Source organism: Pieris brassicae, chromosome 2, assembly GCF_905147105.1.
Source record: "Pieris brassicae chromosome 2, ilPieBrab1.1, whole genome shotgun sequence".
Lineage (NCBI taxonomy): Eukaryota > Metazoa > Arthropoda > Insecta > Lepidoptera > Pieridae > Pieris > Pieris brassicae.
In genome coordinates this window covers 290,405-309,714 of record NC_059666.1, presented here as the reverse complement: position 1 = coordinate 309,714, position 19,310 = coordinate 290,405, and the positions used below count along the sequence as shown (strand labels likewise).

General features: G+C 34.1%; 4 protein-coding genes across 6 annotated transcripts; 2 read left to right on the top strand and 2 right to left on the bottom strand.

Moving 5' to 3' along the window:
- Positions 1–374: 374 nt before the first annotated feature.
- On the bottom strand, positions 375–1,641 carry LOC123720079 (ATP synthase-coupling factor 6, mitochondrial). Its single transcript, XM_045676538.1, has 3 exons — positions 1,513–1,641; positions 1,210–1,355; positions 375–615 (listed from the first exon to the last, which is right to left on the bottom strand). The coding sequence occupies exons 2-3, from the start codon at positions 1,353–1,355 to the stop codon at positions 438–440; spliced, it is 324 nt and encodes a 107-aa protein (XP_045532494.1). The 5' UTR covers positions 1,513–1,641; the 3' UTR covers positions 375–437.
- Positions 1,642–2,570: 929 nt separating this feature from the next.
- On the top strand, positions 2,571–11,240 carry LOC123720188 (synaptonemal complex protein 1-like). The gene is made up of 14 exons (XM_045676717.1): positions 2,571–2,681; positions 2,755–2,918; positions 3,644–3,846; positions 4,431–4,618; positions 6,010–6,116; positions 6,248–6,422; positions 6,658–6,753; positions 7,088–7,293; positions 7,928–8,174; positions 9,406–9,465; positions 9,533–9,670; positions 9,956–10,084; positions 10,807–10,926; positions 11,151–11,240. Exons 1-14 carry the CDS (start codon positions 2,571–2,573, stop codon positions 11,238–11,240), a joined length of 2,034 nt encoding a protein of 677 aa, XP_045532673.1.
- A 305-nt stretch (positions 11,241–11,545) lies between these two features.
- On the bottom strand, positions 11,546–19,296 carry LOC123720150. Of its 3 annotated transcripts, none has more exons than XM_045676664.1 (9): positions 19,189–19,296; positions 14,507–14,606; positions 14,069–14,237; positions 13,263–13,992; positions 12,781–13,119; positions 12,483–12,678; positions 12,133–12,238; positions 11,824–12,012; positions 11,546–11,707 (listed from the first exon to the last, which is right to left on the bottom strand). In XM_045676664.1, the coding sequence occupies exons 2-9, from the start codon at positions 14,595–14,597 to the stop codon at positions 11,671–11,673; spliced, it is 1,857 nt and encodes a 618-aa protein (XP_045532620.1). In that variant the 5' UTR covers positions 14,598–14,606; positions 19,189–19,296; the 3' UTR covers positions 11,546–11,670. The 3 variants fall into 3 exon arrangements, with proteins under 3 accessions (XP_045532620.1, XP_045532618.1, XP_045532619.1); XM_045676662.1 differs by lacking the exon at positions 19,189–19,296 and adding an exon at positions 14,779–14,854; XM_045676663.1 differs by lacking the exon at positions 19,189–19,296 and adding an exon at positions 14,770–14,805.
- Positions 17,083–19,269, top strand: LOC123720151 (peptidyl-prolyl cis-trans isomerase FKBP4). The gene is made up of 2 exons (XM_045676665.1): positions 17,083–17,846; positions 18,005–19,269. Exons 1-2 carry the CDS (start codon positions 17,274–17,276, stop codon positions 18,299–18,301), a joined length of 870 nt encoding a protein of 289 aa, XP_045532621.1. The 5' UTR covers positions 17,083–17,273; the 3' UTR covers positions 18,302–19,269.
- Positions 19,297–19,310: the final 14 nt, after the last annotated feature.

Here is a 19,310-nt window from a genome sequence, read left to right as displayed (position 1 = left end):
ATTGCTCATTGTATTTTAAAATGTTTCTCAATGTAATTGTTACTTTTGAACTCGGTTAATTCTTTTAGTTGTAGTTCAATTAAGGCCTACGATATTATACTTTAAATTACACATTGAAGCTCGTTTTAAGGCAATTGGGGTAAAAGTAATTAATAAAAAATACCCTTTGTATTGATAGCCTGAACCTTAGAATTTTTTAATTGGTTAAAATAAGTATTTGCTGCAATATTCTTTCAGGCTATATTTTTATTACATAGAGCTGACTGAACTATGCACCGATTTAATGAGAGCCCAAATTTGCCTTTTGAAAAATCTTCAAGAATACTAGAGCATGGTAATGTTTCAACATCAATAATAAGAATAAAAGGCACATATTTAATTTATCATTTATTACCTAACACAGCAGCTTATTTAACCATTGAATACAACTAGCAAATTTACTTCTTAGCAGGGGCTTGTTCATTAATTGAGTCCAATTTAGGATCTTCAAATTTAAAAGAAGGGAATGCTGTCATGTCCACACCAGATCCTCCACCAAATTGCTTTTGTAGTTTTTCCAATTCATTCTTCAGCTCCTTTTCGACAGCAGGACTGGGGTCTACTAGCTTACCACCTCTAAAATAAAACAACTTTATCAGAATGTAGCATTATTGTTATAGATATACCCTATAAATAATCTTCATTTATCATGAAATAAATATAGAGGTAAACACAGCAGTAGCATTAATTTGACAGGCATGAATCCCAGATATATCGTACTTAAGAAGTTTTTTTACCTAGCACATAAAATTTACCATATGAGAAAATACATTTAAAACTAATTCATATTAATGAGCCATGAATATGTTTTTTTTTGTTTTTGTTGATAAAACATATAATCAGTTTGGATAGAGAGAGAAACCTATTGGAATTACTCTTTGGTTAACCTAAACCTGAACAACTCAACTTCCTTTTTTTTAGTATATATAATAGTAATTATTATCTAATTTGTGAGGCTTTTTAAATAGAATCTACCTTATGCCTACCCGTAAGGTAGATTCTATTTAAAAAGCCCCCTACCCTTATGCTTTTGGAATGAAATTCCAATGGTCTGTTCTCAAGTGTTGATGTAAAAATTACTTACGAGATAAATATATCTAAGTTTGTAGGTGGTAGTTGAATGCACATTGCTTCCTAATAATTCATTTAATAAAAATTAAGGCAACTTACGCGCTTTTTTGTTTGTATTCCCTAATTTTGTCTAAAAAGAGCTGTTGAATGGGATCTGTAGCTTTTGAGGTTGCTGCCAAGTTCCTTGTGACCACGACGGAGGCCCTGGCAACTCGAAGGCTACCGAGTAGTGAAGATGTGATCATCTGTAACCAATATTTCTAACCTTCAACGAACATTACATAACTAGTACATATTCAGCGGTTTTTATCAAGACATTATACAGGTAACTAAACCTAACGGTATGATTTGTAAATTTAAGATTTTCCATCATTATTATAACATTTTACTTAATTATCACACCTTTTCGCTTCAAAGTATAGGAAAACTATTAGAGATTTAGAAAAGCCTCAGAGGAAACTACAAAAATTCCCTGCTGTGCCACAGCTATCTTATAATATATAGAAACGAAATAGTATACCAGTGACAATTGACAAGACTTCGGAACATTTCAGTGTTGCCTTGCCCCCAAATCTCAAGTGAGTCTCTAATTCAAAATTGGATTTTACGAATTCCGATCGCACTCTTAATCTAATATTGCAGCCCATGTGAAAGGAACGTTAAAATTAATTAAACTTTAATGCTGAGATTCCTGTATCCTGAATGAGATAACAATCACATTATATAAATTTTTGCAACCCTAAGGACCATTAAACTATAGTTTTTATTTAAGTCTATACGTACATTTTATATGTTAGTGGCCAGGTTGTGGCTCCATAACATAATATATCAAACTCATCAAACGACCACAACACGATAGTTGAACGTGACAACGTCAGTAAGCCGACTTTACCGAAAACCGAGTTTTTTTTAAACGTTTACTAAACCTGGAATTAGTAGGCTATTGATAGAATGAAGTTATTAAAATAAATTAGATGTATTCAAAATATTTGTTATTTTAGTATAAGATCACTTAAGTAAGTAAAATATTCAGATTTACCTCCTTGTAGGTAAAACAAAAAATACGTAGCATTTTATTTTTTATTGCACTCAAATTTGACCCAAATTTGCTTCTTTTTCCGTGGAAATCTTTTTAGTAGCAACACTTATGAAATGTCAGAATTCTACGAAATAAAAAGCATAGTTTAGATGAATATTTTGTAAGTATAATTATTTTAACAACTGGTCTACTTTAAAAACATGGATTCCTTTAAATAAAATAATAACATTCAGTATTAGAGTATATTAAGCATTGCTATTAATCATTACTATTTGATCACAGTGCTTTTGTCGCAGTCTGTGGTCTATGCTGACGGAACATTCTCTCACCTGTGTGTATCTGTAGTCAGAATTAATAATTTCCCGCGCAATAAATTTCCCAAAATATATTCTAATTAATACATAGTACTAATTTATATAAAATGGATAATAACAATATTGTTAAACTGAGAAATCGTCAAAATATTAATGAAGACAACAAAAACGTACAGGACAAACTTTCCAAGTTATCTTCAGATGCAATAAAGCTAAAGGTAAGTTATAAAGATTGGACGCTTAAAGATATACTGCATATATACGGAATAACGAAGTATATTATTGTCATAGGTGGCACAAGATGCCATTAATTGGGATCTTCGTCAGAAGTTGCAGCAGATTGAAGGCAATCATGAGCGTCTGCAGCAAAATATGGTGGACCTTCAAATGCAATATGAGACTGTATCCGGTCAATACCAGGAGGAATTACGTAAAAGACCTGAAATTTTAAACAAGTGAGGTTTAATTGATTTTTTTGTTCTTATTTAATTTTGTGGAAATCGCATTTGAAGATTTTGATTTGTTTCGGCTTATTTTTTGAATAAAATTCTCTTTAGTACAGTAAAGATTATGAATCTACAGATTTGTTGTGATAATGTCTATAGGATTATAGACATTATAGATGCTTCGAAGGTGAGAGAGAGTTATTATTATTATCCTTTTTCTTTTTGTCTCAGCGCTCGATTTCATTTTGTGCCCTCAGCATTTAAAATCTCACTTGACCAAAAAATTTAGGCCATATTATATTTAAATAAATATAAAAAAAAACAAATTCTATTTGTTCTTTTTTAATTGTAGTAAAATATAATTTATGAGTGCGGATTTTATTTACGAAAAATTACACCGTCAAGATGTCTTCCATCACCATGAATGCACTCTTCAAAGCGAATTTGCAGAGAAACGCCACAGGGCGTCAACTGCTATGACTCTCACTACTGTCGTTATATTAGTCTTTAACTGCTCAAAATTGGAAGAGTATCATAAACTCTTCCTTTGAGATAATCCCGTTAAAAAAAAGCCGGCATAGCATTATGTAGGTAACCAGTCTCTAAAACCTCTGAAACTTAAAAAAAAATATTTTTATTGAAATTATTAAGACCTTGCAAGGGATAAAATTATTAATTAATATTAAAAAATGACTGACATATAAATTGAAACTATCCCATATTACACAATCCAGGCTCAGTAGTACCCGCGAGATTTGCGATGTACTAGAAGACTACAGCTTGCGTCTCAAACAGACGCTATCGCGATGCAAGGCAGATCAGAAATCTCTTTGCGAGGCTTATCAGTCTTCAGGACAGCTCGTCCAGGACCTTAAGACGTCTTATCAGCAGGTTCAAGAGAGGGACCGTCAAACTATAGCTAGACTTCAGGAGATGGGTAACAATTTATAAGTTTATATTGTAATACAATCTCATTGGTTTGCCGCATATCGAACTTAAGAATGCCGTTATCAGGGCATTTTTTTCACACCTACGGGACACCCAAAAAGGGCAGGTATAGCAGCTCATGGACATCCAATTCAGTAGGTCCGTTGCCGGTTTTTCAGGCAGGAGTATACTCTTCAAACAATTGGAGGTCGTATCTCCTAGGGAAGTTCACAATTCGCTAGTTCGCAAAAGAAAATCTCCTATAAATCGGATCATGAAAGACTTCCTGCCATCAATGTGATGCACCGGGTGAATTTTGAGTTTATACAGCTCGTACGGTGATGAAACGAGGGAGGAGGGATCACCCCAAACAACTCTTCATAGACATTGTAGAATACGTTATAAAATAAACCTTGATAAACTGGCGTCATCAATCTCTCACTGACTGATAAATAACGTTGATATTGAAGTAGTAAGTGTTATTTAAAGACAAATCCACATTTTAAGTATGAATTTAATTACTCTTAACAAAACGCCAAACTAAAATATGTGTATAGTAGTAGTAGTAATAGTTCTGTAATGTTATATCTCAAGTAAAACTTCGAGAAGAACATCAAGCGAGCCTGATGGATCTATTTAACTCGTCGAAGCAACAGCTCGATGGCGAATTAAGCAAAACTCACGAACAGCTTACGGCCTCGCACGCCGCTAAGGCAGAGCTACAAATTTCGCTCAACGAACAAGTTAACAAGCTCGCATATGCCAATTCACAATTAGAAAAGGTAAGCAATAATAATAGTTGTCGTGTTTTCGTAATTAATACCGAAAATATGCACACTATTTTTGATACGAAACTATACTTTTACTCGCGTAATCTAAAACACTTCTAACTGCTGATCTTGATACGTTTTATGAGAGGCCCTATTATTTCAAATAATCCTCCAAATCCCGCCATTCCCGTCTGCACCGTGGCTGCTCTTTCTGTCTGGTCTATCTTCTAAAATGTCTTCCTCTTTTGCGGTTATTGGTTTTGTCCATGTGCTCCGTCCATTTTCATTTAAGTTTATTATGCTATTATATATAGTTCCATAGATGTTATTATTCCATATGTCAGTATAGGTAGTATATAAGTATTGTTACGAGCTAGGGGATCGGATAAAAAATGCCGTGGATTTCTTCAAGGGTTTATTTCTTGGTAAATCAATGAGGAATTTATGAGCACAAATTACTTGCAGAAATGCACTTATAGCACACAAAAACTATCACTTATTACTCCACTTATGCACACTTCACACAGTACTTTATCACTTTATCGCTTCGGTGTTTCTCTCTTGTTATCGCATTCCAAACTAAAGGCGACTAGTCGCGTTTCGGCTCGCTTATATATCCCTGGGAATAATTCTATTCAATATTCGAGAACTTTCTAGGCGGGCTTGCTACTGAGTAGCGATTGCACAATTCTAGAACGTCCGCACTCTTTGTCTCTTTCGCACGTTGCTCCGTCCTTGTCGTACGGCGTTCTAGAGTGCTCAGTTTAGTTTCGAGAAAGTTCTGATCTTCTCTCTCTCTCTCTCACTCGTATCATTTCGTCCTTGTCTCACACCTAGAAAGTTTGGTCTAGAATATTCCTTCATCAAAGGGGTATACCTAGGCCTGAAAACGCCTGAAAACGGGTCTCCTGAAAACTGTACCACTCTACTACACATGTTCTGAAACCGACTGAAAAAAAGGTTTCAGCTTCCCGAAAACTAGGGTAACATTATGAAAATTACAATTAACTAATATGTGATTGACCCTCTCCTGAAACGGTCAGAAATTATATTACAGCCTGCTGAAAAGTTCTCTAACTAGTGGAAAAATCTAGAAACATTGTAGTCGACCCGTCTTCGTAACAGTATTGAAGAAATTGGTTTTAATGACCATGCTCGTTTTCTTATTTTTCAAGACTTCTATAAGCGCCCAAAAGCTCTTCATTGCTAATCTTGTGTATATTCATTTTATTGTTGTTTCAAAGATATTGTCTCACCAACAACAAGTAGTCAGTTATATATTCTATAATACTGTTGTTTAACCACAGGCCTTAACTATTTTTTTAACAACCTGTATATTTACTAATAAAAATTCTGTAATAAATTACATTTGAAACAATTGTTAGTGTAAATGTTTTTTACAGAAAGAAGAGGATATAACAACTCTCAAACGAGAGATGACAAAGATGGTGAATGAATTTAACAGTGAAATCGAAGGAGCTAGAATTACCCTGGACTCGCACGAGAAAAAGTATTTTAAATTGAGTTATTTTTGCCATTTTTATTTATTTTTAAACATAATACTTAATTTAATTAGCTAAAACCGCGATAAACCTCGCCGTCGTAAAATAATAAAAAGCATGCATTTATTAAATTATTTAGCTTAAAAAAAGCAAACGAAGACATAATGAACCTGAAGAAGGCTCTTCATAATCAAGAAGATTTCTGCAAATCCATTTCCGAAGAAAAGAATATGCTCGAAGAAAAAGTAGCAGTCTTAGAAGAAGACAAAATGAGCGCTTTTGAAGAAATCGAAAAACTTAAAAATGATTTAGAGGTTGGCACTTTAACGATCTGGCATAATTCTATTTGTCCCAATTATTATTTATTAAAATTACCTCATTAAACAACAAGTAGTTGTGTCGATCTATTTCAAATTATTATTATAAAGGCTAAAATTACAACATAACATTCGCTTACAAGAGCTTAGATATATATTAAAAATACAAAATGCGCAGACGCAGATAGAAATGTAATAAATAGAATTCACTTAATGTTATAATTAATTAAAGGTATCCTACGCATCTCACGACCTCTCCAAAAAGGAAATATCGAATCTTAACGAGAAGACTGAGAAGATGAGGAATGAACTAGGAGAAATGGAGGAGGTGGGTAGTCTTCGGCATATATTTATATAATTCACAGTTTCATTTCACTTTGGCTGGAAGTCTACAACGGTCCCCTTGAAGACACTTTATTTTGCGAACTAGAGTGCTGTGGATCCGTGATGGTTAAAGAAAGAGTGTAGTCTCCCAACAAACCCAGCCCCACCGGCTAAAAATACTTCCCATACTCTCATTTCCCATCTATACTATAAAAAATATAATAATACCTACTTGGTGTGTGTTGCGTGTTAAGACGTGTGTTGATGAGATTTTTCTATTGTGATTCATATCTCAATTTAATCTCTCCGTTTTTGTTCAAAGTAAATTTAATTTTTAGATTGTGAACCAGTTTAAAGTAGTAGTAGAACGTTTGAAGGATCAAATAAAAGGACTGGAAGACGATAAGAATAGTTTGACTGAATCGTTGGGAAAAAAGGGAGAAGAGAACAGCTATCAATCCACTCGTGTTCAAGATTTGATTACCCAAGTGGCCACATTGCAGCTTAACGTTGAGGACACTCGCAAGGAATACGATAATGACAGGTATATTTTATTGATTTTACAACCAATTTTCATACATTATTATTAAGTTTGTTTTACTCGAATCTATCTCTAAATAATCTCTTTGGCGGAGACCTTTACCCAAATCGACTATTGTAAAACAGGAATTAAAAAAACTTATTATTACTAAGACTTAAAAACCTTACCGAAAATATCTATGTAATTTTTGAAAACTCCCTTGTAAAATGCAAAGTTAAGGAGTTAAACACCTGCTTTGGTCAGTCATGCTCAATTTATTATATATACAAAAACAGACTTTGAGTCTCTGTTTTTGTGACGAAATTCCGGTTTGATTGACTTCTTTTACAAATTATTGTTTTTGGGTATATCTGGGTAAGAAAACGTCTGTTGACAACATAGATTTGTATATTTGTTTTTTTTTTAATGTAATAGCAGGCAAACGGGCAATAGGCTCACCTGATATGAAGCGATACCGCTGCCCATGGACACTCACATTGCCAGAAGGCTCGCAAGTGCGTTGCCGGCCTTTCAAGAATTGGTACGCTCTTCTCTTGAAGGACCCTAAGTCGAATGTTTATGTAGTACGTTTCGATCTGAGCGTTTTTAAGAGTGGTACCTTAGAAGCCTTTGAAATATATAAAAATATTTGCAACAGGAAATCCACGGACCTGATAATCAAAGAGCTCAACGAAACAATAATATGTCAAAAGGAAGAGTTGGAGAAGAAAGCGTCCACTGCGACCAAACTAATGACGGAACTGCAAAACAGCAATGACGCGATAAACAAGATCCGAAGCGCCTTGCAGAAGTGTAGGAAGGAGATGGATGATGACAAAGAGCACTTTAAAGAAACTCAAGTGAAAATGGGCGTCAGGATTGAACATCTGGAGGGGAAACTTAAAGTAAATCAATATTTCCTTTCTATGAATTTAAATTTAAAATCAGAGTATAAAAAATGGCCGGCACCGCACTCGCGAGCCCTCTGGCATTGAGAGTGTCTATAGGTATTTAACATAGGGTAGACCAAGGCGAGACGCTACTTCACTCCGGGCCACCGCTTGCAACTCTATAAAGCGCTAATTGGGCCCAAATGGAATACTGTTCTCACCTCTGGGCGGGGGCTCCCCAGTACCAGCTCCTTCCACTTGACCGTATCCAACGAAGAGCGGTTCGAATCGTCGATGACCAATCCCTCTCCGAGCGGCTCGATCCTTTGGCGTTGCGTAGAGATGTGGGGTCACTCTGCATCTTCTACCGCATTTACCATGGAGAGTGTTCAGAGGAGTTGTTCGGATTAATACCTGCAGCTTAGTTTCATCATCGGACGTCGAGGCAGAATACAAAATTCCACCCGTATCACCTCGACGTCCGCCGTTCCACGACTGAGCGTTTTTCAGGGCATGTGGAACCAGTTGCCCACTGAAGTATTTCCGAACCAATTCGACTTCGAAAGAGCGTACAAATTCTCAAAAGGCCGGCAACGCACTCGCGAGCCCTCTGGCATTGAGAGTGTCCATGGGCGGCGGTATCACTTAACATCAGGTGAGCCTCCTGCCCGTTTGCCCCCTATTTTATATTAAAAAAAAACCTACTGTTTATAAAAAATGACGATGACGCCGGTCATACTACAAATATAGTGGAAGAATAATTATTTCTGGTTGGATGTTATATATCAATTCAAAATTCAGATATTATTTATATATCAAATTAGCCTAGGCCAATCCCTGGTCAAGATCGTTAATTCGAGATCTCGGAATCCTAGGCATTTAGGAATAACTTCTTGAGAAGCTAACCTACCGACTGCATACTGAGAGTGCTGTCTGATAAGCGACATCTTATGTAAGTAGCTATGTACCCAGCAGCTGAAAATGCCCTCTCAAACTCAACACTGGTTGGCTGCAGCTTAAATGAGCTATTATACTCTAGATACTCGTATAAGCAAAGTGTAAAAAGCATCTTTATCATATAGATTTATTACTTCTTTTATGACCGACTCTAATATATTTAATTATCTGCTCTCAGTATCTTCTTATTCCTCTTGAAGAGTCGTATTGGCTTTTTATAGCAGTAACACGAATTTACGGGAAATTCGCGGAAATTGTTCAGCACGTAAAAGGGCCTATAATTTTTCAGGACAGCGAAAAGGATGCGTCAATGAAAATGAACCTTATTCAGGAATTGAAACAGGATAAGGTAAATAAAACAGCCAAAAATTATCTTTATACGTTAAACCTACAAATTACTAATTATGAATAAATAGGAGCGTCTCCTGAGCAAGATGAGTGAAATGGAGGAGACGATAGCCAATGCTCGGGACCAGCTGTCTGCTCCGAACAGGCCTCGTCCATTCCTACAGGCCGAATCTGATAACGCGGTCACGATGCCGACTCTTCAAGAGGTAACAAAAATCTTATGTTGTTTTTGCCCTCACCGTATCGAAGTGCTCCTATTTCGCCATTACTTCTGCTGCTGGTAATGGCAAAGTCTGAATGTTTTTCATTTTTAATATGTTTCGTTGTTCAAAGTGATCTAAATTAATAACTTTAACTTTACTCTGCACAAAGAACTTTATTTAACGCAGTAAACTTTTTTATTTACAAAAAATTACTGCATCCTCGATACTCACCTCACCGGCGGTCGTAATGGTCCTTCGAACCGGAATGACGTTTGTTTACACCGATAGAGTCGTGAAAAATCTCCAGTGCTCACGCCGAGAGCCATGCTCCCACCTCCCGAAAGGACACAAAAGAGAGACAATCATAGCGTGTTCTCCAATTTCAGTGACAGCAGTGCTGATGATAATACTATAGATGTAAGTTCATTAATAGATTCCATCAAGCTTTTCATAGTACCACTAGAGATACTGTTATATTTTACGAAAGTTACACCGTAGGGCCTTAATACACCCGTCGCACATTCTACCTAAGAGGAATGCATTGAATTGAATTATTGTTACTAAAATATAATTATTTTTTATAATACAAAAGAGGGGTTGGATTTAGCAATACGCCTAAATTTGATGATACTGATTATATCAGGTGTCTCGGGGGAACTTGATTGGACCCCTCCAATTAAAATAATATTGACTGCCGGAGTAGCGTCTTAGTATAATTTTGTGTATTGTATTGAAATTCGATAACGAAACGTACATTTACTTCTTTTCTATCTTAATTCTAATATTTCAAGCAGCGTGTATTCCAGAACATGTGAAAAGATACGTTTACCGTTTGGAAATCACATTAACTTTTCACTTCACTTTAGAAACAGTTCACGTATAGGTTGTGCGCTGCCGCCGTCTCTCATTTACTCGGACGCATCTGCCGATGGAGTGGAAGAGTGAGAAATGCGGGTCAAGGCATACGCTACACTCATGACCTTGTCACGTCAAAAATGAAAAAGAGACCTAATCATTGTCATTCATTCTTTTTTTTATTCAAAGTTAAATGGTCAGTCATTGCGTACTTGAGAATAAAATCTTATCACGAGGCGCACGACAACGTCGTTACGCTTATTTACGCTCGTATACGTTTCTAGAGCGATTTAGTGAACCGCTGCTTCGAGGCCATGTCCAACGGGCAGCGATTGCCTCCGCAACCGCTCTCCGCTCTGAAGCGACGTCGGACGGGCCCCGCCTCCGTCGCACGAGATTCGGAGGTACGTCTCCATAACTACGCTTCAGATACACTGTGCTCTGGATTCCCGTTTGTATTTTCTTTAAATATACCCTATATCTTTTACTACTAACGTGTATTGCTTGTTCCGTGTTTTGGTCCGGCATTGTTGCCCCAGTCACTTTTTGCACGAACTGAATATAACAAACTTTTAAATTAAATCAGTGTAATTTACAAAACGTTACAAGTTAAGAGATTCCTCCACAGATGATGCGATGCCCGCCTGCGCAGCAATTCTCGAACAAGAAGTTTTTCAAATCGCAAAGACGCTGCGAAGTTAAACCGAAAGCAAAATAACTTATTATTATTATTATTAATTACTTTACTTAATATCATTTCGTTAGGAGATATTTTTGTTAATTTTTAGTTTATGTACCTAAGCGAATGGTACTTAATACTTTTTGTAACGCTTATTAAAAGTGTCTTCATTCCTGTAATAAAGTGATTAAATCTATTAATTTCAATTAAACAACCCGATATACACAGATATACAGAGTAGCTTTTGCTAACGCCATTTCCGCTATTTTAATGCTAAAATAGTACGATACTAAGTCGTTATACATTTTCATACCAATGGTCTGAAACTCATAAAATACAACGGATTCAGAATACAATATTTTTTCACTTTATTAGAAAAAAAAACAAACATCAAAAAGCTTAGTTGAACTTTCACTAAAAAATTTCCACACATGGCCTAAAACAATTGTACACTACTGACATTCCAGTTTCAAGTCGCCGATAACTTCATTCCAATTTCTCCACATCTAGAAAAAAAATCACAATAATGTATGACAAAGTGAGTTGAATCAAAATCATTAAAATTGACGCTCACATTCAATAATTGTAGTGAGACGTCATCATATAAGTAAATAAATCATACCTATAATTAATCTCGCGCATAATGTAAGGTGTCCTCTCATGCGCAGGTGCATTTATCCACTCGTTAATATTAAAGGCCACGGTCCAATACCCTTGCTTCTCCAAAATATCAATAATTAGACGGAAAGTACCGCGAAGACGATTGCTGTTCATCGAGAAACAGCCGTAGTTGAAATTCATTATGCATATTCTAAAATAAAGTAAATATAAAATTAAAAGCGCCGCCTCAGATAAATAATTGCAATTGAACAAATAATTATCACGCCTATCACAACACAAGAAAACATAAAGAATAACGTCTAACACTCACACGACTGCTCCTGGCGGTATATTAAGTTTTTCCAATGGAACTTTCAGTTCGCTACTCAGAGGGGCTAACTTCAATGGCAGACCGTTCTTCAGACACAACACTACATCTGAAAAACATACATTTTCTAAAACACATTCAGATTTGTAATTGGTGTAACATAAACAATTATAACATTATGTCAAGTATTGTAATTAGTAGATTAGATACCTCTCCAGAACAATCATCCAATGGGGAATATGGCTCGCACAAACTGCTCAACTGATTGCAATGAAGTTTTAAAGAAAAATACTCCGAACCACGTCACTAAGGAACACATTAAAAACATGTATTACAGAGGAATATAATCTTACCGGCAACAATCCCACAGGGCAGCATTACATTCCTCACAGCATACTCTGGACTTCCTAAACCCCTCACCAGATATGTCTCCAACTCCTCACTTATCGCATGGACAGGATATGAGTTACGTGCTCTCTGTAAAACTTCATGTGGCAGAGTGTATTGTTTACTGTGGAATGTGTGCACTGCTTCGTGTAGGGTCAGCAGCTATAAATAGTAAAGTAATTTGTACATCTTCAAGTTATTCTATGATTAAATTGTTGAAGTTCCTTCTAAAAGAATACTTTAAACATTTATTAAGTAAACTACCTGTAAATAATCCAAATCATTCCTTTCGTGTGCCAAATACTTTTCTAAAAATTCATTGGAGAAGACTTTTCTTAGCAATTTCTCTTCATAAACTCCAAGAGATGCTAATTCTAGGCATACTTTTGTCCACGGCAAAGCAGTGCTATTGACACTTAATATTGGATTTCTTGATATTTGAGATCTAATTTCCGTCCATTCATCCCCAGAAGGAGTGTAATTGTTGTTGGCAAGGCAGTTTATAAACCCAAAAAGTATATTGGTGCGAGCATTTGTCAATATATTTGCATTAGAAGCCGCTTGGAAGCACAAGTACTCAATAAGGGAGAGATTTGTATGGGCCTGTATTAAATTTCAATATGTTAATTATTAAAACTGAATTACATATAACAAATGAACTATTATTGCATAAAGTAACTTTGCAATCAATAATGATGAAAGAATGCAATTTGTTAAATAATTCTTTTATAAAAATCGATACTTACAATTCTTGACAAAACTCGGGCTACTAATAGGCCATTTTCAAATGGCACATTATTGCTTATCACATATCCAGCAATAGAGTCCATCAATTCTTGGTGATAATACTCTGGGTGCTTTTCCAAAATCCTACCCTTTAACTTTGCAGCTGTTCTTAATACATCCTCATATGATAATTTATTTATACGTTCAGACAAAATATCACAGCAAATGTGAAGTAACTGCACTCTAGTCGGGAAAACTTTTTCAGTACAATTCACATCACATAACGACCAGATAATAGATCTTGCTATGTGAGCATCAATAGCTTGATCATGTAAAAGGAGTCCTGTGACAATATTATTTATACATCTGTCTGGTAAGTCATGGGAACAGGAATACATAAGCATGTCACGGAGTAAGGGCAAATCCTGATTATCTAATTCTAATGGAAGGTGAATTTGAAACGCAAGAGGTAATGCCAACCTAAGTGCATCCACTAAGTGATTCTTTGTATCAAATCTTGATAAAATAAAGTCCAGAAACATAATTTGTCTAAGACTTATCATGTTTATATTATATCTTACTAATTGTAGGAGGGACTGAACCAGAAGAGAGTCGACAGGAACTTTTAAGTAAGAAAGTACTTTTATAGCCTCAATAGTTTCATTAACTTCCAATGCACGAAGATGTTTCTTGAAATTTTGACAAAGAACACTAAACCCAGGGTCCTTTATAAGCATCTCTGGATCGTTACTATAATTGAAAATTATCTTTAAAATTATAAAATAACTAACATTGATAAGTCAGAAAACTATATTAATAAACATACCTATTAGATTTCTGCAATTCAAAAAGGGTACGTAGAGCTTGTAACATGTGCCTATGTGTAAGTGACCCTATGTTGTTTTGGATTGCAGCAAGCACCTCAGCAGTACTAGGAGCTGATTTTATGCTTATCATTAGAGCATCAGATGGTTTTGAAACGGCCAACTCGGAGACTAAGGGAAAAAAAATAATGTTCTTTAACTTTAAAATCATCACATCATAAAAACATCTTAAGCTAACAAGGTTTATAGCAAGTTACATAGATATAGTGGTGAAAAATTATTTCATTTGTGTAATGTACATTCATATTCATATATTTGTAAGTGAAACAGAAAAACAACTTTTGTATACTCTGTTAGATCAAAGTTATCATTTTTAATATATAAACATTATGAGAAATATCCTAATGATATTAAAAAAAAACCTTCTACAGAATACTTACTACTGGATGAAAGACTGGATCGCATAGTTGAGTTACTAAGAGGTCGATTTTTAAGCACATTGCGCCACACATTCTTCAAAAGCAGTGTCATTCTGTCTGACTGAAAAAAAGGGGAACAATTGAAAAAATATTTTTCATCTGAAATTTATTTGACTAATGTTTAATATTTTCTTGTTTTCAAATTATAAATGGTAATTCCTTTATAATATTAAAATTTGCTTCAAGTTCTGAAATTAAATTAAACTAAGAAATTTTGTTCTTACTACTTTTACCTTCTCCGTTAATCAAAATAAACAGATGATTCGTTTTCTATTCTGACGTAAATTGTCATAATAAAAACTTTATGAAGGTTTGACAAATTTTAATTTGATATTATGTTTCTTTATTTTAATTATCTTACTTTTTAATTTAAGAGATCTATTCAAATATTACTATTACGATAATAAATTCACAGTATATGTGCAAAAATTTACTATTAAATTAAAAATTTCGCCTTCAAAGTCAAACTAAAGAATTAAACATGTTGATTTTCTAGTTGGGTGATTTTGTCGAAATATGTACTTTTTTTTGGTTACGGTTTCGACTTGTCCGATCAATTCTTACTTATTTTTGTTAACAGACGGTATACTTAAAAGAAGATTATTACCGTTAAATTGTTGTCTATAATGTATATTAAAGACAGTATTAAATAGCTCGATTAACTAACATGTATTGAAATTTAAAAAAAAACTTAACTGAACCCCACTCATTTTCGTATGTCCTACAGTTAGTTACCAGTCTGGGTTTGTATTTATTTATTTTAGTTATTTACAAGTATTATTCAGCGTTAAGCTAGGTGTTAACTATCTAAATATAACATAAAATGTGGACAGTTTCACATAACTTTGTCATTTTATTTTTATTTTATCATTTTTATGTCACTTTTATAAACTGCTTCTACCAATCCGAAATAAAGAAGACTGACCGGTTGTGTGCGGTTCGTGAGTGGATTCAAATAAATAAGAACAAATTCAATAAGGATAACATTCAATTCAAAAAGGATTTATTGCTCAAGTTGATAAAGTTTATTGCTCAAGTTAATAAAGTTTATATCTCAAGTTAATTAAGTTTGTTGCTCAATTTAATAAAGTTTATATCTCAAGTTAATAAAGTTTATATCTCAATTTAATATAGTTTATATCTTAATCTAACAAAGATTATATCTCAAGTTAATAAAGTTTTGTGGGAACTTATTTTTCCCCTAACTAGCCGCTTAGATAATTCGAAAGCTTGAGAGAAGATTAATAAGGGAAAACCATTTGAATTAGTGAATTACTGTAAATGCACGTTAGTCTTAAATGCAAAACAGTGGTAAGTGAAATTTTTTTTACACAAAGGTGTTATTGAACACTTTATGTTAAATAACATTTTTAGTAAATTAGGTCAGACTTATATATAATTACTTATTAGTCTTAAGCCTAGATCGTTATGTTAAATGAGATCTTTGTGCAGAGACAATTTATGAAAAATGTGTGCGTGTACACGTATGAAGTGACATTATTTTTCGAAAAATGCGAGGAGAGGTTCGGAAATGATGCCTGCTAGCCCGTATCCGCTCCTTCCCGTGCCCTTCTCGCAGGTGCGAACCTGGGTTCGCCAAAGATCTACGGAACTTCAACGTCAACGATGTTCGCCAAGTGCGGACTATAGACAGTCCAAAATGGCTCTGCCAGCAGTTTATCCGCAACTGACAAAGCAACTTCTAAACTTAAACAGAACCAATCTCAAAACAATGATTAAGACAATTACGGACCATTGTGTCCTTAACAAACATCTTTTTATCCAAGACGCGACAGACAGTGCAGAGGCTGTTTCAGCGCAGGGGAATCAGTCACCCACGTAGTCCTGGAATGCGAGGCTGTGGCTAAACAACATGCAGAAATCCTCGTCACAGTGAGGTCGCTCCGTGAAGCCTACGAAGTACCCAGGAGGCAGGAGGAAGAGTCTGTCCGACTGGCGCGTTACGTAACAAAGTGGTTTACCCTCTCATATGAAGTTATCACTTCAAAATGTAGTTCAGTTTAATAAATGATAACATCAAGTAAAATATAATTTTATCTCGGCGAAATATAAAAAGCTAATTGCATTTTGATTTGACCTTTATGTATCAAAACATCAATGTAACAAAATGTAAGGGCTAACTAATACATAACTCTTCATGAGTATCTAAATTGGTGACGTAATACATAATTTTGTACACAATTTTTTTTTATTCCAAATTCAATTTTAACTTTCACTAATATTTTTAAATTAACGTTTTATTAATTATTTAGCCATTTTATGAAAGTTTCTAACAACGTAATATAATAAAAATTCATTCAAATCATTTTGGAACTAGGTTTTTTTTTACGAAATCGATTAATTTCAACTTGCTTGCAATGCCCAAGCCAAGGAAATTATTCTTAAATACTTTCCTATGAATTTTGTGGGCCTATGGGCAAGAGTAAGATATATAGATTGTAAATCTGACATATGTCCACAGTCCACACCTACAGATCGGTAGTATTTTAAGTTTTAACAGACACAGATTAGTAGAGGTAGTTATTACATACTATGAGTACATAAGTCTGTTTAATGTTTTAAACGTTTTTTAAACAAGCGATTTCGTGGAGCTCACAGTCGTGATTGTCTTTAAATTCTTCGTTTTACTTTTATTTTATTTCGCGCCCTATTCATTTGTACTGTACATTTAACGTGTTTGCGCACACATAAGACATTTTGAAATAAAATGACTGCTGATACAATTGTGAGTGCGCGATGGGACCGAGAAATCCGTAAAACAATAATAACGCCGGGCGATTATTCAGTTGTTCCATACGAAGATTCCCGGTGTAAACTATCTCTAAGCAAAATTCAGTGCAAAAACGATAGTGGAACATGTGAAATAGAGCCTGAAAGTACAATTTTTAGTCCCTCATTTAACGGCACTGTTGTAATAGGTGATTTGGATAACTTCCTAGACAAAGATGTAGAATTAATTCTACAACAAATGTGTTGCGGTGAATCTTGTATGGCTACTATAGTATATAAAAATAATAACAATGAACTTGTAAAGGAGATATCGTTTGAAATCCATTTAACAGAAGTTACAGAAGAACAATTAATAAGTGATTGGAGTTGGAACAGATTATATGAGGCATCTATTCATCATAAAGAAAGGGGAGTGCTTTTGGTAAAAGAGAAGAGATTAGTTGATGCTTTTAGACGGTTCAACAAAGCCCTTAAAATGTTAGTGGCAATTGAACCAATAGATCCAGATGTAATAGCTGGTGAACAAATAAAAGAAATAATTGATTTGAGGGTGTGTTATATTTTCTTCAATACAATTATATTTATTAATTTACAGATTTTATAACTAAAATTTACCTAAGTTATTTTAAAATTAATGTTGTTTGCCTTTAGAATTTCCTATAAGAATTTGATTCTGAAATATCTTTTATTTAATTATAATTTTTTTAGGTAAAACTGTATAACAACCTGGCTCATTGCCAGCTTCAGTTTAATGAATATGAAGCCGCTATAGAGCTATGCAACCTAGCCCTAAAGAATGATCCAGAAAATATTAAATCACTTTACCGCCGGTGCATATCACTTGCAGGCTTAAAAATGTATGATGAAGCATGGGCAGACATACAGCATGTGTTACAATTAGATCCAAATGATAAGGCTGCCAAGTTAAAAGCTACAGAATTAAAACCTATGATAGAAAAGATCAATGAGGATTACACTAATGTTATAAAAAAAATGTTTATATGATAGTTTAATAAAGTATATAAATTTAAATAAAAAATGTTAGACTTATGTGAAACATAAATATAATAGTTCAATAGAAAATAGTTTATAAAAGTATATAAATTTAAATCAAAAATGTTAGACTTATGTGAAACATAAATATAATAGTTTTCATGCAAATAATGCACATTTTGTAATAGTAATAGTGTATATGTTAGTAGTGTAAACTCCATGTAACATCTCTCGATTTACTCCTGCACCCCCTAAAGCTGGTGCAATAAAAGAAGCCACTAACAGACTACACAATACTGTTCAAATATGAATTGTTTTTTTATGTAATTACTCACAAAGAGAATTTTTTTCTTTCCTTTCAACAACTCTTTGTAACGTTAAAATTTGCACAGTCGCTTGAGTGTTGTTATATAGAGTTTAAACTGTATCTCTATTCTATCTAAGCAGTATGCTAGATAGCTGGACTACATAATTTAACAGAATCTGTCATTTCCAATTAAAAACACAAATTTCATTGGCTTAAAAAAAAATATAAGTATTTGTTATATTATTTGCTTATGTAAACTAATAATATGCATTATAAAATAGAACTGAATTTGTTTATAGTTTAATAAGTGATAAAAAATATATTTTAATATTTGTGTTTGATAACATACAAATGTTCACCAACCTCAGTAGGTTTTAAAATAAATGAATAAGACAATAGAAGTAGTCATCCTCATCCTAATAGAATCCAATATAAATAATAGAGTATCTTTTATTTTTTTTATTCTGTTAGAAAGTACTAGAAATTATGCGTGCATAGTTAAGATCTACGCGAGCACGCATCTACGTATATTGCGAATTGTTTTTAATGCTTTCCAATAGTGGCAAGTAACTTTCTTATAGCATGTACTTACGTATTAATTTATTGAAGTACAAATACATGTCCATCATAACAAATCTAAATTTGAGATCTTAATACATAAATACGCCCACTTTATGACTATTTTATTTATTTCTTAACAGACGCGTGCACACC